General features: G+C 61.8%; 1 protein-coding gene and 2 long non-coding RNA genes across 7 annotated transcripts; all 3 read left to right on the top strand.

The window, feature by feature from the left end:
* The first annotated feature begins 2,451 nt into the window (after nucleotides 1-2,451).
* On the top strand, nucleotides 2,452-7,882 carry LOC129201230 (uncharacterized). 3 transcript variants are annotated; one of them, XM_054812383.1, is made up of 4 exons: nucleotides 2,452-2,518; nucleotides 4,056-4,224; nucleotides 5,274-5,419; nucleotides 6,808-7,882. In XM_054812383.1, exon 4 carries the CDS (start codon nucleotides 6,900-6,902, stop codon nucleotides 7,839-7,841), a length of 942 nt encoding a protein of 313 aa, XP_054668358.1. In that variant the 5' UTR covers nucleotides 2,452-2,518; nucleotides 4,056-4,224; nucleotides 5,274-5,419; nucleotides 6,808-6,899; the 3' UTR covers nucleotides 7,842-7,882. The 3 variants fall into 3 exon arrangements, with proteins under 3 accessions (XP_054668358.1, XP_054668357.1, XP_054668359.1); XM_054812382.1 differs by having other exon boundaries at nucleotides 5,270-5,419; XM_054812384.1 differs by lacking the exon at nucleotides 5,274-5,419.
* A 3,407-nt stretch (nucleotides 7,883-11,289) lies between these two features.
* Nucleotides 11,290-16,744, top strand: LOC129201231 (uncharacterized). 2 transcript variants are annotated; one of them, XR_008575309.1, is made up of 5 exons: nucleotides 11,290-11,546; nucleotides 11,729-11,838; nucleotides 13,372-13,540; nucleotides 14,581-14,730; nucleotides 16,133-16,744. It is a non-coding gene; the product is annotated as an uncharacterized LOC129201231 (long non-coding RNA). The 2 variants fall into 2 exon arrangements; XR_008575308.1 differs by lacking the exon at nucleotides 16,133-16,744 and having other exon boundaries at nucleotides 14,581-14,926.
* Nucleotides 16,745-21,107: 4,363 nt separating this feature from the next.
* Nucleotides 21,108-25,657, top strand: LOC129201232 (uncharacterized). Of its 2 annotated transcripts, XR_008575311.1 has the most exons (4): nucleotides 21,108-21,278; nucleotides 22,816-22,984; nucleotides 24,028-24,177; nucleotides 25,571-25,657. It is a non-coding gene; the product is annotated as an uncharacterized LOC129201232 (long non-coding RNA). The 2 variants fall into 2 exon arrangements; XR_008575310.1 differs by lacking the exon at nucleotides 25,571-25,657 and having other exon boundaries at nucleotides 24,028-24,628.
* Nucleotides 25,658-26,323: the final 666 nt, after the last annotated feature.

Genomic DNA, 26,323 nt, shown 5'->3' with positions numbered 1-26,323 from the left:
GCCCCTCACGCAAACTCCGCCCGCGCAAGCCAAGCCCGCCCCTGACGCAAACTCGCCCCGCAAACTCCGCCCCGATGCAAGCCAAGCCCCCCCCCACACACAAACCCCCCCCCCGATGCATGCCAAACCCCGCCCCTCACGCAAACTCCGCCCTCACGCAAACTCGCCCCGCCCCCCGACGCCGCCAAACCCCCCGCCCTCACGCAAACTCCGCCCCTCCCCCACGCAAAACGCCCCGACGCAAACTCGCCCCTCACGCAAACTCCGCCCCCGACGCACGCCAAGCCCCGCCCCTCACGCAAACTCCGCCCCCGACGCAAACTCCGCCCCGACGCACGCCAAGCCCCGCCCCCTACGCAAACTCCGCCCCTCACGCAAACTCCGCCCTCACGCAAACTCCGCCCCCGACGCACGCCAAGCCCCGCCCCCACGCAAACTCCGCCCCTCACGCAAACTCCGCCCCCGACGCACGCCAAGCCCCGCCCCCACGCAAACCCCGCCCCTCACGCAAACTCCGCCCCTCACGCAAACTCCGCCCCTCACGCAAACTCCGCCCCCGACGCACGCAAGCCCCCGCCCCCGACGCAAACCCGCCCCTCACGCAAACTCCGCCCCCGACGCACGCCAAGCCCGCCCCACGCAAACTCCGCCCCTCACGCAACTCCGCCCCTCACGCAAACTCCGCCCCCACGCAAACTCCGCCCCCGACGCACGCCAAGCCCCGCCCCTCACGCAAACTCCGCCCCCGACGCACGCCAAGCCCCGCCCCTCACGCAGCGCACAGCGCATGCTCGCTCGGTGCTGCCGCCTAGTGACCAAATTTCGGTACTGCAGCGGCGGCGCCGCGCATGCGCAGTGCAGCGCCACGCCCCCTCCCCGGAACCGGCTGCCGGCAGCCGGTGTGCAGGGGCTGCTGTGAGCCGAGGGAGGAGCGGAGGCGTCGCCGGGCTGCGGCTGCACGGAGGGAGAAGGTGAGCGGGGCAGCGGGACGGACCGGCGGGTCCCGGGGAAAGCCCCGAGGAGGGCGGCGGCAGCGGTGCCGCCTCCGAGGAGAGGCGGGGGGGCGGCGGGGTCCGTGTCACAGCGGGGAGGGGGGCTGCCCGGAGCCGTGCGGCGGGTGGGGGGGGTGCGCGCCGTGTCGGAACCGGGCGGGGAGACCGTCCGGAGCCGCGCGGCGGGGGCTGCCCGGAGCCGGCGGGCGTCCGCGCCTTTCGGAGGTGGCTGAGGGGAGGCGGGGGCGGGGGGGGGCGCCAGCCCGGAGCCGCGCTGCGGAGCTCGGGGCTGCCGTCGCGGCTCGGCGGGGCTTTCGGGTGAGTCGGCTTTGGGGTGAGGGCACGGGACGGTGTCCCCGCAGGGTCAGGAAGCGTGGAAGGCTGCCTCCCGCGGCACGCCGGCAGTTGCAGTCTTGGGGCACGCGGCTGCTGGTCGGCCATATTGGCTCCCCGGAGCACGCCGGGAAGTGTAGTCTTACGGCACTCTAATGGCTGCCACGCGGCGCTTGCCAGTGCGTGCCGGGAGGCGTCGTTTTCGCGGACGTGGCTGCCGGACAGCCCGACTTGCTCTCGCAGGAGCGCGAGGTTGGGGTTTTTTTGCCGGTTTCGAGTGGTTTTCTGCAGGCTTCCAGCCGCTCCCGAGCAGCGGTGCGGCCGTGCTACGAGAGCGCGCGCGCGCGCGGCGAGGCGTTGCCCGGTGTCCCGAGACGAGCGCTACCGGTCGGACTCTCCGGAAGCCTGTCCGGCAGCCCCAGGCCGCCCCCGAGCCCTGGCGTGAAGGCGGCAAGCTGGCCCTCGCCTGTGCCGCTTTCTTCCTGAACAGGGGTGCTGGCGGCGGCGGCAGCGGCAGCAGCGCGGGGAAAGAGCGGCGTCTCCGGAAGCCCCTGCAGAAGGAGGAGGGTCTCCGGCCAGGGCCGACCTCCGGTAGTAACGGCCGCTGCTTTTTCTTTCCCTCTCCCAGGCCGCGCTGAGGACGTGGTTGCCCGTCCCTCCCTTGGGGATGCCGTCGACTGCACCCGCCTCGCCTGTGCCTGGCCTGGCTCGCCTCGTGGCGTGGGGGCGAAAAGGGACAGGCGGCGGAGCGCTTACCGGCCGTGGACAGGAGCTGCCCTAAGGGAAGCTGGAATGGCCAGAGAAAGGTGAAGAAGAAGAAGAAGAAGAGATGGAAGGCTCTCCGGCCGGCAGCTGCCTCCCGCTGCAGGCAAGAGAGCGCCTGCCTCGCCGGGTGAGGAAAGATCCCTCGTTGCGCTCCGCGGCAGGTCAGGCTGCCGACGGGCACCGCAGGGTCGCCACGCGTAATCCAAAGCACGGTGCGGCCGCGTACCGAGGGAGGCAGGGAGGGAGGCAGGGAGGCAGGCTACTCATCTAGGCAGACTCGTCTCCTCGGAGCTGTAAGACACCCGTGTATTCTCTTAGGCGGAGGACAGCCGAGCGACCGGAGTGACAGCAAAGGAAAGGCGGAGAGCGGGAGAAAGAAGCGTCTGCGCTGGCAAGCTCTCCCGGCAGCGCCGAGAGCCAGAGCTGCGGTGAGTCCTGGGCCCGCGGGGCCCCATCGCCTCTCCTCTGCGTCGCGGGCCCTCCTCTGCCCCCCTCGCTTTCCCACCCCGCTGTGGGGTTTTTTGGTTTGCTTTCTGCTCCCCGCTATGTTCTTTTTCCATCTCGCTCTGACGGGCTGCCTGTCCCCACCTTTTTTAGGTCCTCGCTCTCTCTGCCCCGTAGCCCGTGGCTATTGTTTCCTTCTCTCTCTCCCTGTCTCTCTGTCCGGCCCCCAGCCACTGTTTCTGCATTCCTCCCCCTCGGTCCTGTAGCCTGTCGGTATTTCTGCCATCTCTGGCTCTCTCTGTGCGGCTCCTCGTTCCTGTTGTTCGAGGTCTTCCTTCTCGGCTCCGTAGCGAGTCGTCGTGAGTCTCTCTCTTTCTCCGTCCCTCTTGAGCCTCTTCCCTGCCCCTCGTTTTGAAGGCCCGCCTCTCTGTCCCGGCACCCGTCGCTATGGTTCCTTTTTTCGGTCTGGCTCCGTCTCGCTCCCCGTCCCTGTTTTTCTAAAGTCTCCCCTCTCTGCCTCCTAGCCCGTCGGTACCTTTTTCTTTCCCCGTCGCGGTTCGTCTGGCTCCCTGTCCCTCTTTCTTTCTTCCTTCCTTCCTTCCTCCCTGTCTGCCCCGCAGCCCGTCCCTTCGTTCCTTTCTCCTTCCCTCTCTGTCCCTCTCCCGGTCCCCGGCATTAAACTCTGCTTCTCTGCCCGGTAGCTCGCCACCGTCTTACCTTTCCCCGTCTCTCTCTCTGTCCAGCTCCCTCTCTCGAATCTTCAATTCCTCCCTGTCGCTGCAGAAGCCTGTCGGGACTTTTTCCCCTGCCCGGCTTGCCTCTCCCTGTCTCGCGATTCCTCCCTCTCTGCCCTCTTAGCCGCGACCGTTTTTATATTCTCCGTCTCTCCCTCGGTCCGCCTCGAGATCCCGATTGTTTTTTAAAGCGACCGAATCGTCGAGGTTGGCAGAGACCTTTACGATTATCGGGTGGAACCGCGAACCTGGCGCTGGCAAGTCCCCCTCTGCCCCGCAGCCCGTCCCTTCCCTTCCGACGGCCTCTTTCTCCACCTCCCTCTGTCCGGCTCCCGGCCCCTCTTTTCCACTTCCGCCCTCTGTACCCTGTGGCTTTCCCCCTCTTCTTTCTCTCTCTGTCTCTGTTTGAGGAGGAGCAGCTGCCGCCCCAGCGTTCGCACCCCGTTCACGGTGTCGCGCGCACGCTTCTTCTCGGGCGCGCTTCCTCCTCCTCCTCCTCCGGGCTCGACCCGAGGCTTCCGGCAGCAGTCTCCGGGTGTCGGATTTTGTAAAATAATTAACGTAACTGAAAGGTGCAGCAGCGGGATCGGCCCGGGCGGGGCGCCTCCAAAGAGAGGGACCCCGAACAAAGAAATCCCGGGGCCGTTCCACGCTTGGGTCCCGGACACCCGCCCCTCGCGCGCTGTCCGCGCGTCCCTTAGTCCCGCGGTGACTTTTGGTCTGGGGTCTTCTACCGTCGTCTCGGATTCTTCTTCTGTATAGCTGTGGGCGGTGCGTTATTCCACAGGTGCTGCTGCGCCGATGCTCCGTACGTTCGCAGTAACGGGTAGAGCGGAAGGCTCCGTGGCCAGGGAAGAGCGGCACGGACACGTTCCTGCTCGCTCCGTTGCACCGGAATTTCGACGGCTGGGTTCGGCCGCTAAATTGATGGCGCTACCGGAAGAAATTTCAGAAAAGTGAGTACTGTGCTTGTCTTTAATCTTTTAAAGTAATTTTTTCTACGGGCGCCCGGTCCGTGGCTTAGATATTTGGTTTGCGGCGAAACAGACCCGGAACGTGGCTCCAAGTAGCGTTCCGATTCGCTGAAATTCCCCGTAGTCAGAGAGCAAGAATGGTGAATGTTGCTTGGCGGTTTGAAATCTCAGGCTTTCTCTGAAAGCTGACCTGCCAGAATGAGCCGAAAGCAGGCCGAACGCCAATAGGGATGCCGCAGAAAAGGTCCTCTTCTTGACAGGAGAAGAGCTTGGCGAAACGTCAGCGCCGTTTCCCGTAGGGCCTCCGACGTACCGGTTCGGCAAGCGTGGGCTTTGTGCGATTCCCTCGGGGACGATGGCGAACAAACCTTGTACGGCAGAGAGTATCTTAGCTTACTTTCCATCTCCTGCTCGGTTACTTGCAGAATATTTAATTTGGCGTCGCACGGACCCAGAGGGACGGGTCCCCAACTCATGCTGGTAGGGCAACCCCAGTACCAGCCGGTAAAATCGGAAAAGAGTGCGACGTTTTGAAACGTTTGCCTTGCGAGGAGAAGGGCCGTCTCTCGTTAGGCAACTGAATTCTGCGACCGATTTCCACGCCTCACGCGCGTGCGTGCGCGCACACGCGCCCCCCCCCCCCCCCCCCCCCAACAGGCAGGCTTTGAAGGAGGCAGTCCCTAAGGCAACGCGATCTAAAACGTGGAAGTTTTTTTTTCTATTTTTAATAGTTTCTTACGGATAGGAGGCTCGTGTGAGCGTTTAGCCTGTCCTGTCCTTAATTCTGAACCCACTGGCTGGTGCAGAAGGACGGTCGTGTGACAAAACCAGCATGAAATTTGTCCCTGTGCCGGCTGCGTCCCGTGGTAAAGGAGTACATCTGTTATTCCTGCGTGAAAGATGTTTGATGAGCGTACCGCATCGTCAGAGCTGCTCTTGGTCTGCCTGCAAGCCGTGGGTTATGATTTAGAAATACGTTTGCCTACCGTTCCTTAACTGTGTGGTTTTGGTTTTTATTTTTTCAAAGAAAGGGTGGCTTTTTCGTCGATCTCTTTGTGAGAGTATCAAATCAGGCGGCGGTAAATACGTAGAAGCAGCTGGGCGTACTACGGCGTGTACCGGACAGCGTTGGCGTGCCGCTCTGCTAGCAGCGGAGAGCCAGATGAGGATGCCCGTGGTAAGTACTCGTTCTGCCTCCGGCTGAACGGAAAGATTCTCATGTTGAGGGTTCCTGGGCTTGTCTGTGTGATTAGCGTTACTTTTTTTTTTTTTTTTTTTTTTTTTAATATGAAACAGGGTCAGATAATTGTTGATGAGTGGGACTTTGCGTACTCCTTTAGGTAGTTTTTCGTACTGAACCTTAGATCGGTTACAAAACTTAATCTTTGTGCAGTTTACACGTTTTGTAGCAACTACAAAGACATTTATCCTGTAGGTAAGCTGAAAATAAAAATGCGGTTTCTCACCTGATTTTTCTTTCGGAGGAACGCTCGCCCCCAGCGGCTGGTTTTTTTTGCTAGTGTTGTCGGGGGGGAAGGAACGGCGGCGCTTGCCTGGTTTCTTCCCCTAGCCAGGGACCTGAAACTTTGTTTTCCTCAGCTGTTTCACTAGAAATTTACAAGTGTCGGTGGTCAACAGTGGCAGAGAATTGGGTGGCGTTTTCAATTATAAGGGAAGGAACGTGTTGATGTTAATTCTGTTACCAAAAGCGAAGTACCAGCTGCTTCCTCTTTCTAGATCTTCTCTCCTTTCGCCGTCCTCCCCGAGGGGTAACGTGGCCACGCCGTATACCTTTTCTGCTCTGGTACCGTTCGTTTGATACGCAGGAGCGCTGTGAAATAAATAGAAGGGCTACGGACAGACATCTGCCATCGTTGCGGCTGCCTTAAATCGTGTATTTGTCCCTTTAGCCCGTCATTTCCTTTCCGCTCAGTTGAGTTACGTGCAGCGTTAGGTTCCGGTCGAGAGCGGTGCCGCCGAACAACGCTCTCGGAGCGTGCGCGGAGGAGGGCGACCGAGATGGCGAGAGGTCTCCGAGGCAAGACTTAGGGGGAGCGGCTGAGGTCACTTGGTTTGTTCAGCTTGGAGAAGGGAAGGCCGAGGGGTGACCTCATCGCAGTCTACACCTTTCCTCGGAGGGGGAGGCGCTGACCTCCGCTCTCTCCGGTGACCGGCACTAGGACCCGAGGAAACGGGACGAAGCTGCGTCAGGGCAAGTTCAGACCGGACGTTGGGAAAAGGCTTTTCACTGAGAGGGCGGTCGGTCAGTCACGGAACAGGCTCCCCAGGGAAGCGGTCGCAGCCACCGAGCCTGTCAGGAGTTCAAGGAGCGTCTGAACGATGCTCTTAGTCGCACGGTTTAGTTTTAGGTAGTCCCGCGTGGAGCGGGGGCTTGGTCTCGGTGATCCGTATGGGTCCCTTCCAACTTGAGATACTCTATGATTCTGTGAAATCTTCTGGGTTAGAAACGACCTTATTGTAATAGAGAATTCGCTGAACGTGGCTTTGTGCAAGGACTGTCGTCTTAGAATATCTTTTTTTTTTTTTCTTCCCCCCCCCCCCCAGATATGAGAAAAGCTCTGTCCAGAGATATGGAGACGAAATCAGTTGTACCTCACCCTGTGACACCGGAAGACATTGAGTAACTGTAAGCTGTGATGCTCAGTGAAATTACTAAGAGCGTTAAGTTTCCCGTGCCTTTGCTTTCACTCTCCCATTCTCTTGTCTTGCGGCACGTCGCATTTGTTGAGGCCGTGGAAGCGACACCGGGAGCGATGGGTTGTCAGAACCAGGTCCTCCTGCCTGTCGCTGGTTTTGCTTACCTTCGCCGTCTCTGTGTACCAGCCTGCATCTCTCTCTCTGTTCCTCAATCCCTGTCCTCTCTTCTCTGTTCTGCTTTGTTTCGCTGCGTATGTCCCGTTCCCTGTCCCACCTTTATGGTTCCTTCCTTCTTCCTCGCCTTTTTCTTTGTCCTTTTGTCCTGCTCCCCGACCCTGTTTCTCGCTCCATCTGACCGTCCTTTTCCTGGCACCTTTGTGTCTCTGCTCCTTGCCCCCGTCTTTCTCTCCCCTCTGCCCAGTCCTCGTCTCCCTCTTTTGTCTCTCTGTCCCTCTGTCCTCCTTCTGCCTCTGCCCCTCTGTCCTGCTCCCTGCCCCTCTTGTTCTCACTCTGCCCCAGCGTCCCGCTCCCCGGTCCTCTTTCCCTCTGTTGCTCTCTCCTTTTATCTCTCCTTCTCCCTGCTCCCCAGCCCGGTTCTCTCACGCTCCCGCTTCCTTTTTTTATTCTCTGTTGCTCTGTCCTGCTCCCCGTGCCGCTGTCCCTCGCCGTACCTCTCGGTCCGGCTCCCTGCCCTTATTCTCTTTTCCTCCCTCGCCGTGGCGCTGCCCGCCCAGGGTCGTTTCTGCCTCTCTGTCCCGCTCCCCGTCCTGGTTTGTCGGTCGCCGTCCCGCTGCCTCTCTTCCTGCCGCTTCTTCCTCCCTCTCTGTCAGGCTCCCTGTCCCCGTCCTTCACTCGCCGTCCCTTTCCTTGCCTCGTGCTTTCTCGCTCGCCGCCGCCGCCCCCCCCATCCAGCTGGCTGCCCCTTTTCTCCTCTCTTCTAGCGTCCTGCAGCTGGCTCCTCGGTTTTGGCGGCAGCCTGCACATAGCAGCCCAGCTCTCCAGCAGCCTGACGGACCGACCGTGTGTCTGTTCCACGCCGGACTGGCGAGCGTGGCTCTGGGTAGGACAGCCGAGGTGCCCCAGGGCCGGGCCCCGAGCCCCGGTGCGGAGTCTCTCCCGGAACCGGCTCTGTGTGTGACTGAATAAACGCTTGCGGTCTCTTTTGCCGTGCCGGCTGCGTTGGCGCTTCCTTTGCGGGGGGGGGGAGGGGCCGTGATGGAGGGCAGGGGAGGAGGTGTGTGTGGGGGTATTAACGTATTCAACAAGGTCACATTGCTCGCATCCTCGGGATCCAAAAGTGATGCTTCTTGGCTCCGCCCCTGACCCATGCCAAACTCCGGCCCCCCCCGCAAACTCCGCCCCCCCGCAAACTCCGCCCCTCACGCAAACCCCGCCCCTCACGCAAACTCCGCCCCGGTGCAAACTCCGCCCTGATGCAAGCCAAGCCCCGCCCCTCAGGCAAACTCCGCCCTGATGCATGCCAAGCCCCCCCATGCAAACTCCGCCCCCACACAAACTCCGCCCCTGCACGCCAAGCCCCGCCCTGATGCAAAACTCCGCCCTCACGCAAACTCCGCCCCGATGCACGCCAAGCCCCCCTCACGCAAACTCCGCCCCTCACGCAAACTCCGCCAATGCACGCCAAGCCCGCCCCGATGCAAACTCCGCCCCGGCGCAAACTCCGCCCCCGATGCACCCCTCACGCAAACTCCGCCCCCGGTGCAAACTCCGCCCCGCCGAAGCAACTCCGCCCCTCACGCAAACTCCGCCCCGATGCACGCCAAGCCCGCCCCTCACGCAAACTCCGCCCCTCACGCAAACTCCGCCCCCGACGCAAACTCCGCCCCTCACGCAAACTCCGCCCCGCACGCAAACTCCGCCCCGACGCAAACTCCGCCCTCACGCAAACTCCGCACGCCAAGCCCGCCCTCACGCAAACTCCGCCCCCACGCAAACTCCGCCCCCGACGCACGCAGCCCCGCCCCGCGCCCTCACGCAAACCCGCCCCACGCAAACGCCCCACGCAAACTCCGCCCTCACGCAAACTCCGCCCCTCACGCAAACTCCGCCCCCCCCCACGCAAACTCCGCCCCGACGCAAACTCCGCCCCTCACGCCAAACTCCGCCCCTCACGCAACCCGCCCCTCACGCAAACTCCGCCCCTCACGCAAACTCCGCCCCTCACGCAAACTCCGCCCGCCGACGCACGCCAAGCCCGCCCCTCACGCAAACTCCGCCCCCGATGCATGCCAAACGCCGCCCCTCACGAAACTCCGCCCTCACGCAACTCCGCCCCCGACGCACGCCAAGCCCCGCCCCTCACGCAAACTCCGCCCCGACGCAAACTCCGCCCCTCACGCAAACTCCGCCCTCACGCAAACTCCGCCCCGACGCAAGCCAAGCCCCGCCCCTCACGCAAACTCCGCCCCTCACGCAAACTCCGCCCCGACGCAACGCCAAGCCCGCCCCTCACGCAAACTCCGCCCCGAACACGCCAAACTCCGCCCCTCAAGCAAACTCCGCCCCTCACGCAAACTCCGCCCCGACGCACGCCCCCCGCCCTCACGCAAACTCCGCCCCCACGCAAACTCCGCCCCCACGCAACGCCCCTCAGCAAACCCGCCCCTCACGCAAACTCCGCCCCCCGACGCCAACTCCGCCCCTCACGCAAACTCCGCCCCCGACGCACGCCTCCCGCCCCTCACGCAAACTCCGCCCCCGACGCAAACTCCGCCCCGACGCACGCCAAGCCCCGCCCCTCACGCAAACTCCGCCCCGCACGCAAACTCCGCCCCCGACGCAAACTCCGCCCCCGACGCACGCCAAGCCCGCCCCTCACGCAAACTCCGCCCCTCACGCAAACTCCGCCCCCGACGCAAAACCCGCCCCCGACGCAAACTCCGCCCCCTCACGCAAACTCCGCCCCTCACGCAAACTCCGCCCCTCACGCAAACTCCGCCCCCGACGCACGCCAAGCCCCGCCCCCGACGCAAACTCCGCCCCTCACGCAAACTCCGCCCCCGACGCACGCCAAGCCCCGCCCCGACGCAAACTCCGCCCCTCACGCAAACTCCGCCCCCGACGCACGCCAAGCCCCGCCCCCACGCAAACTCCGCCCCTCACGCAAACTCCGCCCCACGCCAAACCCCGCCCCTCACGCAAACTCCGCCCCCGACGCACGCCAAGCCCCGCCCCTCACGCAGCGCACAGCGCATGCTCGCTCGGTGCTGCCGCCTAGTGACCAAATTTCGGTACTGCAGCGGCAGCGCCGCGCATGCGCAGTGCAGCGCCACGCCCCCTCCCCGGAACCGGCTGCCGGCAGCCGGTGTGCAGGGGCTGCTGTGAGCCGAGGGAGGAGCGGAGGCGTCGCCGGGCTGCGGCTGCACGGAGGGAGAAGGTGAGCGGGGCAGCGGGACGGACCGGCGGGTCCCGGGGAAAGCCCCGAGGAGGGCGGCGGCAGCGGTGCCGCCTCCGAGGAGAGGGCGGGGGGGCGGCGGGGTCCGTGTCACAGAGGGGAGGGGGGCTGCCCGGAGCCGTGCGGCGGGTGGGGGGGGTGCGCGCCGTGTCGGAACCGGGCGGGGAGACCGTCCGGAGCCGCGCGGCGGGGGCTGCCCGGAGCCGGCGGGCGTCCGCGCCTTTCGGAGGTGGCTGAGGGGAGGCGGGGGCGGGGGGGGGGGCGCCAGCCCGGAGCCGCGCTGCGGAGCTCGGGGCTGCCGTCGCGGCTCGGCGGGGCTTTCGGGTGAGTCGGCTTTGGGGTGAGGGCACGGGACGGTGTCCCCGCAGGGTCAGGAAGCGTGGAAGGCTGCCTCCCGCGGCACGCCGGAGTTGCAGTCTTGGGGCACGCGGCTGCTGGTCGGCCATATTGGCTCCCCGGAGCACGCCGGGAAGTGTAGTCTTACGGCACTCTAATGGCTGCCACGCGGCGCTTGCCAGTGCGTGCCGGGAGGCGTCGTTTTCGCGGACGTGGCTGCCGGACAGCCCGACTTGCTCTCGCAGGAGCGCGAGGTTGGGGTTTTTTTGCCGGTTTCGAGTGGTTTTCTGCAGGCTTCCAGCCGCTCCCGAGCAGCGGTGCGGCCGTGCTACGAGAGCGCGCGCGCGCGGCGGTGAGGCGTTGCCCGGTGTCCCGAGACGAGCGCTACCGGTCGGACTCTCCGGAAGCCTGTCCGGCAGCCCCAGGCCGCCCCCGAGCCCTGGCGTGAAGGCGGCAAGCTGGCCCTCGCCTGTGCCGCTTTCTTCCTGAACGGGGGTGCTGGCGGCGGCGGCAGCGGCAGCAGCGCGGGGAAAGAGCGGCGTCTCCGGAAGCCCCTGCAGAAGGAGGAGGGTCTCCGGCCAGGGCCGACCTCCGGTAGTAACGGCCACTGCTTTTTCTTTCCCTCTCCCAGGCCGCGCTGAGGACGTGGTTGCCCGTCCCTCCCTTGGGGATGCCGTCGACTGCACCCGCCTCGCCTGTGCCTGGCCTGGCTCGCCTCGTGGCGTGGGGGCGAAAAGGGACAGGCGGCGGAGCGCTTACCGGCCGTGGACAGGAGCTGCCCTAAGGGAAGCTGGAATGGCCAGAGAAAGGTGAAGAAGAAGAAGAAGAAGAGATGGAAGGCTCTCCGGCCGGCAGCTGCCTCCCGCTGCAGGCAAGAGAGCGCCTGCCTCGCCGGGTGAGGAAAGATCCCTCGTTGCGCTCCGCGGCAGGTCAGGCTGCCGACGGGCACCGCAGGGTCGCCACGCGTAATCCAAAGCACGGTGCGGCCGCGTACCGAGGGAGGAGGCAGGGAGGCAGGCTACTCATCTAGGCAGACTCGTCTCCTCGGAGCTGTAAGACACCCGTGTATTCTCTTAGGCGGAGGACAGCCGAGCGACCGGAGTGACAGCAAAGGAAAGGCGGAGAGCAGGAGAAAGAAGCGTCTGCGCTGGCAAGCTCTCCCGGCAGCGCCGAGAGCCAGAGCTGCGGTGAGTCCTGGGCCCGCGGGGCCCCATCGCCTCTCCTCTGCGTCGCGGGCCCTCCTCTGCCCCCCTCGCTTTCCCACCCCGCTGTGGGGTTTTTTGGTTTGCTTTCTGCTCCCCGCTATGTTCTTTTTCCATCTCGCTCTGACGGGCTGCCTGTCCCCACCTTTTTTAGGTCCTCGCTCTCTCTGCCCCGTAGCCCGTGGCTATTGTTTCCTTCTCTCTCTCCCTGTCTCTCTGTCCGGCCCCCAGCCACTGTTTCTGCATTCCTCCCCCTCGGTCCTGTAGCCTGTCGGTATTTCTGCCATCTCTGGCTCTCTCTGTGCGGCTCCTCGTTCCTGTTGTTCGAGGTCTTCCTTCTCGGCTCCGTAGCGAGTCGTCGTGAGTCTCTCTCTTTCTCCGTCCCTCTTGAGCCTCTTCCCTGCCCCTCGTTTTGAAGGCCCGCCTCTCTGTCCCGGCACCCGTCGCTATGGTTCCTTTTTTCGGTCTGGCTCCGTCTCGCTCCCCGTCCCTGTTTTTCTAAAGTCTCCCCTCTCTGCCTCCTAGCCCGTCGGTACCTTTTTCTTTCCCCGTCGCGGTTCGTCTGGCTCCCTGTCCCTCTTTCTTCCTTCCTTCCTTCCTCCCTGTCTGCCCCGCAGCCCGTCCCTTCGTTCCTTTCTCCTTCCCTCTCTGTCCCTCTCCCGGTCCCCGGCATTAAACTCTGCTTCTCTGCCCGGTAGCTCGCCACCGTCTTACCTTTCCCCGTCTCTCTCTCTGTCCAGCTCCCTCTCTCGAATCTTCACTTCCTCCCTGTCGCTGCAGAAGCCTGTCGGGACTTTTTCCCCTGCCCGGCTTGCCTCTCCCTGTCTCGCGATTCCTCCCTCTCTGCCCTCTTAGCCGCGACCGTTTTTATATTCTCCGTCTCTCCCTCGGTCCGCCTCGAGATCCCGATTGTTTTTTAAAGCGACCGAATCGTCGAGGTTGGCAGAGACCTTTACGATTATCGGGTGGAACCGCGAACCTGGCGCTGGCAAGTCCCCCTCTGCCCCGCAGCCCGTCCCTTCCCTTCCGACGGCCTCTTTCTCCACCTCCCTCTGTCCGGCTCCCGGCCCCTCTTTTCCACTTCCGCCCTCTGTACCCTGTGGCTTTCCCCCTCTTCTTTCTCTCTCTGTCTCTGTTTGAGGAGGAGCAGCTGCCGCCCCAGCGTTCGCACCCCGTTCACGGTGTCGCGCGCACGCTTCTTCTCGGGCGCGCTTCCTCCTCCTCCTCCTTCGGGCTCGACCCGAGGCTTCCGGCAGCAGTCTCCGGGTGTCGGATTTTGTAAAATAATTAACGTAACTGAAAGGTGCAGCAGCGGGATCGGCCCGGGCGGGGCGCCTCCAAAGAGAGGGACCCCGAACAAAGAAATCCCGGGGCCGTTCCACGCTTGGGTCCCGGACACCCGCCCCTCGCGCGCTGTCCGCGCGTCCCTTAGTCCCGCGGTGACTTTTGGTCTGGGGTCTTCTACCGTCGTCTCGGATTCTTCTTCTGTATAGCTGTGGGCGGTGCGTTATTCCACAGGTGCTGCTGCGCCGATGCTCCGTACGTTCGCAGTAACGGGTAGAGCGGAAGGCTCCGTGGCCAGGGAAGAGCGGCACGGACACGTTCCTGCTCGCTCCGTTGCACCGGAATTTCGACGGCTGGGTTCGGCCGCTAAATTGATGGCGCTACCGGAAGAAATTTCAGAAAAGTGAGTACTGTGCTTGTCTTTAATCTTTTAAAGTAATTTTTCTACGGGCGCCCGGTCCGTGGCTTAGATATTTGGTTTGCGGCGAAACAGACCTGGAACGTGGCTCCAAGTAGCGTTCCGATTCGCTGAAATTCCCCGTAGTCAGAGAGCAAGAATGGTGAATGTTGCTTGGCGGTTTGAAATCTCAGGCTTTCTCTGAAAGCTGACCTGCCAGAATGAGCCGAAAGCAGGCCGAACGCCAATAGGGATGCCGCAGAAAAGGTCCTCTTCTTGACAGGAGAAGAGCTTGGCGAAACGTCAGCGCCGTTTCCCGTAGGGCCTCCGACGTACCGGTTCGGCAAGCGTGGGCTTTGTGCGATTCCCTCGGGGACGATGGCGAACAAACGTTGTACGGCAGAGAGCATCTTAGCTTACTTTCCATCTCCTGCTCGGTTACTTGCAGAATATTTAATTTGGCGTCGCACGGACCCAGAGGGACGGGTCCCCAACTCATGCTGGTAGGGCAACCCCAGTACCAGCCGGTAAAATCGGAAAAGAGTACGACGTTTTGAAACGTTTGCCTTGCGAGGAGAAGGGCCGTCTCTCGTTAGGCAACTGAATTCTGCGACCGATTTCCACGCCTCACGCGCGTGCGTGCGCGCACACGCGCCCCCCCACCCCCCCCCAACAGGCAGGCTTTGAAGGAGGCAGTCCCTAAGGCAACGCGATCTAAAACGTGGAAGTTTTTTTTTCTATTTTTAATAGTTTCTTACGGATAGGAGGCTCGTGTGAGCGTTTAGCCTGTCCTGTCCTTAATTCTGAACCCACTGGCTGGTGCAGAAGGACGGTCGTGTGACAAAAACAGCATGAAATTTGTCCCTGTGCCGGCTGCGTCCCGTGGTAAAGGAGTACATCTGTTATTCCTGCGTGAAAGATGTTTGATGAGCGTACCGCATCGTCAGAGCTGCTCTTGGTCTGCCTGCAAGCCGTGGGTTATGATTTAGAAATACGTTCGCCTACCGTTCCTTAACTGTGTGGTTTTGGTTTTTATTTTTTCAAAGAAAGGGTGGCTTTTTCGTCGATCTCTTTGTGAGAGTATCAAATCAGGCGGCGGTAAATACGTAGAAGCAACTAGGCGTACTACGGCGTGTACCGGACAGCGTTGGCGTGCCGCTCTGCTAGCAGCGGAGAGCCAGATGAGGATGCCCGTGGTAAGTACTCGCTCTGCCTCCGGCTGAACGGAAAGATTCTCATGTTGAGGGTTCCTGGGCTTGTCTGTGTGATTAGCATTACTTTTTTTTTTTTTTTTTTTTTTTTTTTAATATGAAACAGGGTCAGATAATTGTTGATGAGTGGGACTTTGCGTACTCCTTTAGGTAGTTTTTCGTACTGAACCTTAGATCGGTTACAAAACTTAATCTTTGTGCAGTTTACACATTTTGTAGCAACTACAAAGACATTTATCCTGTAGGTAAGCTGAAAATAAAAATGCGGTTTCTCACCTGATTTTTCTTTCGGAGGAACGCTCGCCCCCAGCGGCTGGTTTTTTTTGCTAGTGTTGTCGGGGGGAAGGAACGGCGGCGCTTGCCTGATTTCTTCCCCTAGCCAGGGACCTGAAACTTTGTTTTCCTCAGCTGTTTCACTAGAAATTTACAAGTGTCGGTGGTCAACAGTGGCAGAGAATTGGGTGGCGTTTTCAATTTCAAAGGGAAGGAACGTGTTGATGTTAATTCTGTTACCAAAAGCGAAGTACCAGCTGCTTCCTCTTTCTAGATCTTCTCTCCTTTCGCCGTCCTCCCCGAGGGGTAACGTGGCCACGCCGTATACCTTTTCTGCTCTGGTACCGTTCGTTTGATACGCAGGAGCGCTGTGAAATAAATAGAAGGGCTACGGACAGACATCTGCCATCGTTGCGGCTGCCTTAAATCGTGTATTTGTCCCTTTAGCCCGTCATTTCCTTTCCGCTCAGTTGAGTTACGTGCAGCGTCAGGTTCCGGTCGAGAGCGGTGCCGCCGAACAACGCTCTGGGAGCGTGCGCGGAGGAGGGCGACCGAGATGGCGAGAGGTCTCCGAGGCGAGACTTAGGGGGAGCGGCTGAGGTCACTTGGTTTGTTCAGCTTGGAGAAGGGAAGGCCGAGGGGTGACCTCATCGCAGTCTACACCTTCCTCGAGGGGGACGGCGGAGGGGGAGGCGCTGACCTCCGCTCTCTCCGGTGACCGGCACTAGGACCCGAGGAAACGGGACGAAGCTGCGTCAGGGCAAGTTCAGACCGGACGTTGGGAAAAGGCTTTTCACTGAGAGGGCGGTCGGTCAGTCACGGAACAGGCTCCCCAGGGAAGCGGTCGCAGCCACCGAGCCTGTCAGGAGTTCAAGGAGCGTCTGAACGATGCTCTTAGTCGCACGGTTTAGTTTTAGGTAGTCCCGCGTGGAGCGGGGGCTTGGTCTCGGTGATCCGTATGGGTCCCTTCCAACTTGAGATACTCTATGATTCTGTGAAATCTTCTGGGTTAGAAACGACCTTATTGTAATAGAGAATTCGCTGAACGTGGCTTTGTGCAAGGACTGTCGTCTTAGAATATCTTTTTTTTTTTTCTTCCCCCCCCCCCCCCCAGATATGAGAAAAGCTCTGTCCAGAGATATGGAGACGAAATCAGTTGTACCTCACCCTGTGACACCGGAAGACATTGAGTAACTGTAAGCTGTGATGCTCAGTGAAATTACTAAGAGCGTTAAGTTTCCCGTGCCTTTGCTTTCACTCTCCCATTCTCTTGTCTTGCGGCACGTCGCATTTTTTGAGGCCGTGGAAGCGACACCGGGAGCGATGGGTTGTCAGAACCAGGTCCTCCTGCCCGTCGCTGGGTTTGCTTACCTTCGCCGTCTCTGTGTACCAGCCTGCATCTCTCTCTCTGTTCCTCAATCCCTGTCCTCTCTTCTCTGTTCTGCTTTGTTTCGCTGCGTATGTCCCGGTCCCTGTCCCACCTTTATCCTTCCTTCCTTCTTCCTCGCCTTTTTCTTTGTCCTTTTGTCCTGCTCCCCGACCCTGTTTCTCGCTCCATCTGACCGTCCTTTTCCTGGCACCTTTGTGTCTCTGCTCCTTGCCCCCGTCTTTCTCTCCCCTCTGCCCAGTCCTCGTCTCCCTCTTTTGTCTCTCTGTCCCTCTGTCCTCCTTCTGCCTCTGCCCCTCTGTCCTGCTCCCTGCCCCTCTTGTTCTCACTCTGCCCCAGCGTCCCGCTCCCGGTCCTCTTTCCCTCTGTTGCTCTCTCCTTTTATCTCTCCTTCTCCCTGCTCCCCAGCCCGGTTCTCTCACGCTCCCGCTTCCTTTTTTTATTCTCTGTTGCTCTGTCCTGCTCCCCGTGCCGCTGTCCCTCGCCGTACCTCTCGGTCCGGCTCCCTGCCCTTATTCTCTTTTCCTCCCTCGCCGTGGCGCTGCCCGCCCAGGGTCGTTTCTGCCTCTCTGTCCCGCTCCCCGTCCTGGTTTGTCGGTCGCCGTCCCGCTGCCTCTCTTCCTGCCGCTTCTTCCTCCCTCTCTGTCAGGCTCCCTGTCCCCGTCCTTCACTCGCCGTCCCTTTCCTTGCCTCGTGCTTTCTCGCTCGCCGCCGCCGCCCCCCCCATCCAGCTGGCTGCCCCTTTTCTCCTCTCTTCTAGCGTCCTGCAGCTGGCTCCTCGGTTTTGGCGGCAGCCTGCACATAGCAGCCCAGCTCTCCAGCAGCCTGACGGACCGACCGTGTGTCTGTTCCACGCCGGACTGGCGAGCGTGGCTCTGGGTAGGACAGCCGAGGTGCCCCAGGGCCGGGCCCCGAGCCCCGGTGCGGAGTCTCTCCCGGAACCGGCTCTGTGTGTGACTGAATAAACGCTTGCGGTCTCTTTTGCCGTGCCGGCTGCGTTGGCGCTTCCTTTGCGGGGGGGGGGGGGCGAGGGGCCGTGATGGAGGGCAGGGGAGGAGGTGTGTGTGGGGGTATTAACGTATTCAACAAGGTCACATTGCTCGCATCCTCGGGATCCAAAAGTGATGCTTCTTGGCTCCGCCCCTGACCCATGCCAAACTCCGGCCCCCCCCCCGCAAACTCCGCCCCCCGCAAACTCCGCCCCCACGCACCCAAGCCGCCCCTCATGGAAACTCCGCCCGGCGCAAACTCCGCCCTGATGCAAGCCAAGCCCCGCCCCTCAGGCAAACTCCGCCCTGATGCACGCCAAGCCCCCCCTCACGCAAACTCCGCCCCCACACAAGCCCCGCCCTGATGCAAACTCCGCCCCTCATGCAAACTCCGCCCCGATGCATGCCAAGCCCCGCCCCACGCAAACTCCGCCCCTCACGCAAACTCCGCCCCGATGCACGCCAAGCCCCGCCCTCACGCAAACTCCGCCCCCACGCAAACTCCGCCCCATGCACGCCAAGCCCCGCCCCTGTAACTCCGCCCCCGGCACAAACTCCGCCCTCACGCAAACCCGCCCCTCACGCAAACTCCGCCCCCGGTGCAAACTCCGCCCCGACGCAAACTCCGCCCCTCACGCAAACTCCGCCCCGATGCATGCCAAGCCCCGCCCCTCACGCAAACTCCGCCCCTCACGCAAACTCCGCCCCGACGCACGCCAAGCCCCGCCCCTCACGCAAACTCCGCCCCCGATGCACGCCAAGCCCCGCCCCCACGCAAACTCCGCCCCTCACGCAACTCCGCCCCTCACGCAAACTCCGCCCCCCGATGCAAACTCCGCCCCTCACGCAAACTCCGCCCCCGACGCACGCCAAGCCCCCGCCCCCGACGCAAACTCCGCCCCCTCACGCAAACTCCGCCCCCTCACGCAAACTCCGCCCCCGATGCAAACCCCGCCCCTCACGCAAACTCCGCCCCGATGCACGCCAAGCCCCGCCCCCGACGCAAACTCCGCCCCCTCACGCAAACTCCGCCCCTCACGCAAACTCCGCCCCTCACGCAAACCCCGCCCCTCACGCAAACTCCGCCCCCGACGCAAACTCCGCCCCTCACGCAAACTCCGCCCCCGACGCACGCCAAGCCCTCCCCTCACGCAAACTCCGCCCCCGATGCATGCCCAACTCCGCCCCTCACGCAAACTCCGCCCCTCACGCAAACTCCGCCCCCGACGCACGCCAAGCCCCCGCCCCTCACGCAAACTCCGCCCCTCACGCAAACTCCGCCCCTCACGCAAACCCCCGCCCCTCACGCAAACTCCGCCCCCGACGCAAGCCAAGCCCCGCCCCTCACACAAACTCCGCCCCGGCGCAAACTCCGCCCCGATGCAAGCCAAGCCCCGCCCCTCACGCAAACTCCGCCCCCACATGCCAAACTCCGCCCCCACGCAAACCCCGCCCCTCACGCAAACTCCGCCCCCGACGCACGCAAACCCCGCCCCTCACGCAAACTCCGCCCCCGACGCAAACTCCGCCCCCACGCAAACCCCGCCCCTCACGCAAACCCCGCCCCTCACGCAAACTCCGCCCCGACGCAACTCCGCCCCTCACGCAAACTCCGCCCCCGACGCACGCCAAGCCCCGCCCCTCACGCAAACTCCGCCCCGACGCAAACTCCGCCCGCGACGCACGCCAAGCCCCGCCCCGACGCAAACTCCGCCCCTCACGCAAACTCCGCCCCTCACGCAAACTCCGCCCCCGACGCACGCCAAGCCCCGCCCCCGACGCAAACTCCGCCCCTCACGCAAACTCGCCCCGCACGCCAAGCCCCGCCCCCACGCAAACCCCGCCCCTCACGCAAACTCCGCCCCTCACGCAAACCCCGCCCCTCACGCAAACTCCGCCCCCGGATGCACGCCAAGCCCCGCCCCCGACGCAAACTCCGCCCCTCACGCAAACTCCGCCCCCGACGCACGCCAAGCCCCGCCCCCGACGCAAACTCCGCCCCTCACGCAAACTCCGCCCCCGACGCACGCCAAGCCCCGCCCCCGACGCAAACTCCGCCCCCACGCAAACTCCGCCCCTCACGCAAAACCCCGCCCCTCACGCAAACTCCGCCCCCGACGCACACAAGCCCCGCCCCTCACGCAGCGCACAGCGCATGCTCGCTCGGTCCTGCCGCCTAGCGACCAAATTTCGGTACTGCAGCGGCAGCGCCGCGCATGCGCAGTGCAGCGCCACGCCCCCTCCCCGGAACCGGCTGCCGGCAGCCGGTGTGCAGGAGCTGCTGTGAGCCGAGGGAGGAGCGGAGGCGCCGCCGGGCTGCGGCTGCACGGAGGGAGAAGGTGAGCGGGGCAGCGGGACGGACCGGCGGGTCCGGGGAAAGCCCCGAGGAGGGCGGCGGCAGCGGTGCCGCCTCCGAGGAGAGGCGGGGGGGCGGCGGGGTCCGTGTCACAGAGGGGAGGGGGGCTGCCCGGAGCCGTGCGGCGGGTGGGGGGGGTGCGCGCCGTGTCGGAACCGGGCGGGGAGACCGTCCGGAGCCGCGCGGCGGGGGCTGCCCGGAGCCGGCGGGCGTCCGCGCCTTTCGGAGGTGGCTGAGGGGAGGCGGGGGCGGGGGGGGGGGCGCCAGCCCGGAGCCGCGCTGCGGAGCTCGGGGCTGCCGTCGCGGCTCGGCGGGGCTTTCGGGTGAGTCGGCTTTGGGGTGAGGGCACGGGACGGTGTCCCCGCAGGGTCAGGAAGCGTGGAAGGCTGCCTCCCGCGGCACGCCGGGAGTTGCAGTCTTGGGGCACGCGGCTGCTGGTCGGCCATATTGGCTCCCCGGAGCACGCCGGGAAGTGTAGTCTTACGGCACTCTAATGGCTGCCACGCGGCGCTTGCCAGTGCGTGCCGGGAGGCGTCGTTTTCGCGGACGGGGCTGCCGGACAGCCCGACTTGCTCTCGCAGGAGCGCGAGGTTGGGGTTTTTTTGCCGGTTTCGAGTGGTTTTCTGCAGGCTTCCAGCCGCTCCCGAGCAGCGGTGCGGCCGTGCTACGAGAGCGCGCGCGCGCGGCGAGGCGTTGCCCGGTGTCCCGAGACGAGCGCTACCGGTCGGACTCTCCGGAAGCCTGTCCGGCAGCCCCAGGCCGCCCCCGAGCCCTGGCGTGAAGGCGGCAAGCTGGCCCTCGCCTGTGCCGCTTTCTTCCTGAACAGGGGTGCTGGCGGCGGCGGCAGCGGCAGCAGCGCAGGGAAAGAGCGGCGTCTCCGGAAGCCCCTGCAGAAGGAGGAGGGTCTCCGGCCAGGGCCGACCTCCGGTAGTAACGGCCACTGCTTTTTCTTTCCCTCTCCCAGGCCGCGCTGAGGACGTGGTTGCCCGTCCCTCCCTTGGGGATGCCGTCGACTGCACCCGCCTCGCCTGTGCCTGGCCTGGCTCGCCTCGTGGCGTGGGGGCGAAAGGGACAGGCGGCGGAGCGCTTACCGGCCGTGGACAGGAGCTGCCCTAAGGGAAGCTGGAATGGCCAGAGAAAGGTGAAGAAGAAGAAGAAGAAGAGATGGAAGGCTCTCCGGCCGGCAGCTGCCTCCCGCTGCAGGCAAGAGAGCGCCTGCCTCGCCGGGTGAGGAAAGATCCCTCGTTGCGCTCCGCGGCAGGTCAGGCTGCCGACGGGCACCGCAGGGTCGCCACGCGTAATCCAAAGCACGGTGCGGCCGCGTACCGAGGGAGGCAGGGAGGGAGGCAGGGAGGCAGGCTACTCATCTAGGCAGGCTCGTCTCCTCGGAGCTGTAAGACACCCGTGTATTCTCTTAGGCGGAGGACAGCCGAGCGACCGGAGTGACAGCAAAGGAAAGGCGGAGAGCGGGAGAAAGAAGCGTCTGCGCTGGCAAGCTCTCCCGGCAGCGCTGAGAGCCAGAGCTGCGGTGAGTCCTGGGCCCGCGGGGCCCCATCGCCTCTCCTCTGCGTCGCGGGCCCTCCTCTGCCCCCTCGCTTTCCCACCCCGCTGTGGGGTTTTTTGGTTTGCTTTCTGCTCCCCGCTATGTTCTTTTTCCATCTCGCTCTGACGGGCTGCCTGTCCCCACCTTTTTTAGGTCCTCGCTCTCTCTGCCCCGTAGCCCGTGGCTATTGTTTCCTTCTCTCTCTCCCTGTCTCTCTGTCCGGCCCCCAGCCGCTGTTTCTGCATTCCTCCCCCTCGGTCCTGTAGCCTGTCGGTATTTCTGCCGTCTCTGGCTCTCTCTGTGCGGCTCCTCGTTCCTGTTGTTCGAGGTCTTCCTTCTCGGCTCCGTAGCGAGTCGTCGTGAGTCTCTCTCTTTCTCCGTCCCTCTTGAGCCTCTTCCCTGCCCCTCGTTTTGAAGGCCCGCCTCTCTGTCCCGGCACCCGTCGCTATGGTTCCTTTTTTCGGTCTGGCTCCGTCTCGCTCCCCGTCCCTGTTTTTCTAAAGTCTCCCCTCTCTGCCTCCTAGCCCGTCGGTACCTTTTTCTTTCCCCGTCGCGGTTCGTCTGGCTCCCTGTCCCTCTTTCTTCCTTCCTTCCTCCTCCCTGTCTGCCCCGCAGCCCGTCCCTTCGTTCCTTTCTCCTTCCCTCTCTGTCCCTCTCCCGGTCCCCGGCATTAAACTCTGCTTCTCTGCCCGGTAGCTCGCCACCGTCTTACCTTTCCCCGTCTCTCTCTCTGTCCAGCTCCCTCTCTCGAATCTTCAATTCCTCCCTGTCGCTGCAGAAGCCTGTCGGGACTTTTTCCCCTGCCCGGCTTGCCTCTCCCTGTCTCGCGATTCCTCCCTCTCTGCCCTCTTAGCCGCGACCGTTTTTATATTCTCCGTCTCTCCCTCGGTCCGCCTCGAGATCCCGATTGTTTTTTTAAAGCGACCGAATCGTCGAGGTTGGCAGAGACCTTTTCGATTATCGGGTGGAACCGCGAACCTGGCGCTGGCAAGTCCCCCTCTGCCCCGCAGCCCGTCCCTTCCCTTCCGACGGCCTCTTTCTCCACCTCCCTCTGTCCGGCTCCCGGCCCCTCTTTTCCACTTCCGCCCTCTGTACCCTGTGGCTTTCCCCCCTCTTCTTTCTCTCTCTGTCTCTGTTTGAGGAGGAGCAGCTGCCGCCCCAGCGTTCGCACCCCGTTCACGGTGTCGCGCGCACGCTTCTTCTCGGGCGCGCTTCCTCCTCCTCCTCCTCCACGGGCTCGACCCGAGGCTTCCGGCAGCAGTCTCCGGGTGTCGGATTTTTGTAAAATAATTAACGTAACTGAAAGGTGCAGCAGCGGGATCGGCCCGGGCGGGGCGCCTCCAATGAGAGGGACCCCGAACAAAGAAATCCCGGGGCCGTTCCACGCTTGGGTCCCGGACACCCGCCCCCTCGCGCGCTGTCCGCGCGTCCCTTAGTCCCGCGGTGACTTTTGGTCTGGGGTCTTCTACCGTCGTCTCGGATTCTTCTTCTGTATAGCTGTGGGCGGTGCGTTATTCCACAGGTGCTGCTGCGCCGATGCTCCGTACGTTCGCAGTAACGGGTAGAGCGGAAGGCTCCGTGGCCAGGGAAGAGCGGCACGGACACGTTCCTGCTCGCTCCGTTGCACCGGAATTTCGACGGCTGGGTTCGGCCGCTAAATTGATGGCGCTACCGGAAGAAATTTCAGAAAAGTGAGTACTGTGCTTGTCTTTAATCTTTTAAAGTAATTTTTCTACGGGCGCCCGGTCCGTGGCTTAGATATTTGGTTTGCGGCGAAACAGACCCGGAACGTGGCTCCAAGTAGCGTTCCGATTCGCTGAAATTCCCCGTAGTCAGAGAGCAAGAATGGTGAATGTTGCTTGGCGGTTTGAAATCTCAGGCTTTCTCTGAAAGCTGACCTGCCAGAATGAGCCGAAAGCAGGCCGAACGCCAATAGGGATGCCGCAGAAAAGGTCCTCTTCTTGACAGGAGAAGAGCTTGGCGAAACGTCAGCGCCGTTTCCCGTAGGGCCTCCGACGTACCGGTTCGGCAAGCGTGGGCTTTGTGCGATTCCCTCGGGGACGATGGCGAACAAACCTTGTACGGCAGAGAGCATCTTAGCTTACTTTCCATCTCCTGCTCGGTTACTTGCAGAATATTTAATTTGGCGTCGCACGGACCCAGAGGGACGGGTCCCCAACTCATGCTGGTAGGGCAACCCCAGTACCAGCCGGTAAAATCGGAAAAGAGTACGACGTTTTGAAACGTTTGCCTTGCGAGGAGAAGGGCCGTCTCTCGTTAGGCAACTGAATTCTGCGACCGATTTCCCCGCCTCCCGCGCGTGCGTGCGCGCACACGCGCCCCCCCCCCCCCCCCCCCCAACCGGCAGGCTTTGAAGGAGGCAGTCCCTAAGGCAACGCGATCTAAAACGTGGAAGTTTTTTTTTCTATTTTTAATAGTTTCTTACGGATAGGAGGCTCGTGTGAGCGTTTAGCCTGTCCTGTCCTTAATTCTGAACCCACTGGCTGGTGCAGAAGGACGGTCGTGTGACAAAAACAGCATGAAATTTGTCCCTGTGCCGGCTGCGTCCCGTGGTAAAGGAGTACATCTGTTATTCCTGCGTGAAAGATGTTTGATGAGCGTACCGCATCGTCAGAGCTGCTCTTGGTCTGCCTGCAAGCCGTGGGTTATGATTTAGAAATACGTTCGCCTACCGTTCCTTAACTGTGTTGTTTTGGTTTTTATTTTTTCAAAGAAAGGGTGGCTTTTTCGTCGATCTCTTTGTGAGAGTATCAAATCAGGCGGCGGTAAATACGTAGAAGCAACTAGGCGTACTACGGCGTGTACCGGACAGCGTTGGCGTGCCGCTCTGCTAGCAGCGGAGAGCCAGATGAGGATGCCCGTGGTAAGTACTCGTTCTGCCTCCGGCTGAACGGAAAGATTCTCATGTGGAGGGTTCCTGGGCTTGTCTGTGTGATTAGCATTACTTTTTTTTTTTTTTTTTTTTTTTTTTAATATGAAACAGGGTCAGATAATTGTTGATGAGTGGGACTTTGCGTACTCCTTTAGGTAGTTTTTCGTACTGAACCTTAGATCGGTTACAAAACTTAATCTTTGTGCAGTTTACACGTTTTGTAGCAACTACAAAGACATTTATCCTGTAGGTAAGCTGAAAATAAAAATGCGGTTTCTCACCTGATTTTTCTTTCGGAGGAACGCTCGCCCCCAGCGGCTGGTTTTTTTTGCTAGTGTTGTCGGGGGGAAGGAACGGCGGCGCTTGCCTGGTTTCTTCCCCTAGCCAGGGACCTGAAACTTTGTTTTCCTCAGCTGTTTCACTAGAAATTTACAAGTGTCGGTGGTCAACAGTGGCAGAGAATTGGGTGGCGTTTTCAATTTCAAAGGGGAGGAACGTGTTGATGTTAATTCTGTTACCAAAAGCGAAGTACCAGCTGCTTCCTCTTTCTAGAGCTTCTCTCCTTTCGCCGTCCTCCCCGAGGGGTAACGTGGCCACGCCGTATACCTTTTCTGCTCTGGTACCGTTCGTTTGATACGCAGGAGCGCTGTGAAATAAATAGAAGGGCTACGGACAGACATCTGCCATCGTTGCGGCTGCCTTAAATCGTGTATTTGTCCCTTTAGCCCGTCATTTCCTTTCCGCTCAGTTGAGTTACGTGCAGCGTTAGGTTCCAGTCGAGAGCGGTGCCGCCGAACAACGCTCGGGAGCGTGCGCGGAGGAGGGCGACCGAGATGGCGAGAGGTCTCCGAGGCAAGACTTAGGGGGAGCGGCTGAGGTCACTTGGTTTGTTCAGCTTGGAGAAGGGAAGGCCGAGGGGTGACCTCATCGCAGTCTACACCTTCCTCGAGGGGGACGGCGGAGGGGGACCTCCTCCTTCTCTCCGGTGACCGGCACTAGGACCCGAGGAAACGGGACGAAGCTGCGTCAGGGCAAGTTCAGACCGGACGTTGGGAAAAGGCTTTTCACTGAGAGGGCGGTCGGTCAGTCACGGAACAGGCTCCCCAGGGAAGCGGTCGCAGCCACCGAGCCTGTCAGGAGTTCAAGGAGCGTCTGAACGATGCTCTTAGTCGCACGGTTTAGTTTTAGGTAGTCCCGCGTGGAGCGGGGGCTTGGTCTCGGTGATCCGTATGGGTCCCTTCCAACTTGAGATACTCTATGATTCTGTGAAATCTTCTGGGTTAGAAACGACCTTATTGTAATAGAGAATTCGCTGAACGTGGCTTTGTGCAAGGACTGTCGTCTTAGAATATCTTTTTTTTTTTTTTCTTCCCCCCCCCCCCAGATATGAGAAAAGCTCTGTCCAGAGATATGGAGACGAAATCAGTTGTACCTCACCCTGTGACACCGGAAGACATTGAGTAACTGTAAGCTGTGATGCTCAGTGAAATTACTAAGAGCGTTAAGTTTCCCGTGCCTTTGCTTTCACTCTCCCATTCTCTTGTCTTGCGGCACGTCGCATTTGTTGAGGCCGTGGAAGCGACACCGGGAGCAATGGGTTGTCAGAACCAGGTCCTCCTGCCTGTCGCTGGTTTTGCTTACCTTCGCCGTCTGTGTGTACCAGCCTGCATCTCTCTCTCTGTTCCTCAATCCCTGTCCTCTCTTCTCTGTTCTGCTTTGTTTCGCTGCGTATGTCCCGTTCCCTGTCCCACCTTTATCCTTCCTTCCTTCTTCCTCGCCTTTTTCTTTGTCCTTTTGTCCTGCTCCCCGACCCTGTTTCTCGCTCCATCTGACCGTCCTTTTCCTGGCACCTTTGTGTCTCTGCTCCTTGCCCCCGTCTTTCTCTCCCCTCTGCCCAGTCCTCGTCTCCCTCTTTTGTCTCTCTGTCCCTCTGTCCTCCTTCTGCCTCTGCCCCTCTGTCCTGCTCCCTGCCCCTCTTGTTCTCACTCTGCCCCAGCGTCCCGCTCCCCGGTCCTCTTTCCCTCTGTTGCTCTCTCCTTTTATCTCTCCTTCTCCCTGCTCCCCAGCCCGGTTCTCTCACGCTCCCGCTTCCTTTTTTTATTCTCTGTTGCTCTGTCCTGCTCCCCGTGCCGCTGTC

This window comes from Grus americana, unplaced genomic scaffold, assembly GCF_028858705.1.
Source record: "Grus americana isolate bGruAme1 unplaced genomic scaffold, bGruAme1.mat scaffold_878, whole genome shotgun sequence".
NCBI lineage: Eukaryota > Metazoa > Chordata > Aves > Gruiformes > Gruidae > Grus > Grus americana.
Note: the sequence above shows the minus strand (reverse complement) of the source record. Positions and strands in the feature narration are given on the sequence as shown.

Bases quoted from the DNA above. Each gene is read 5' to 3' on its own strand.
- LOC129201230 (XM_054812384.1), top strand. From the start codon at position 6,900: ATGCTCAGTGAAATTACTAAGAGCGTTAAGTTTCCCGTGCCTTTGCTT.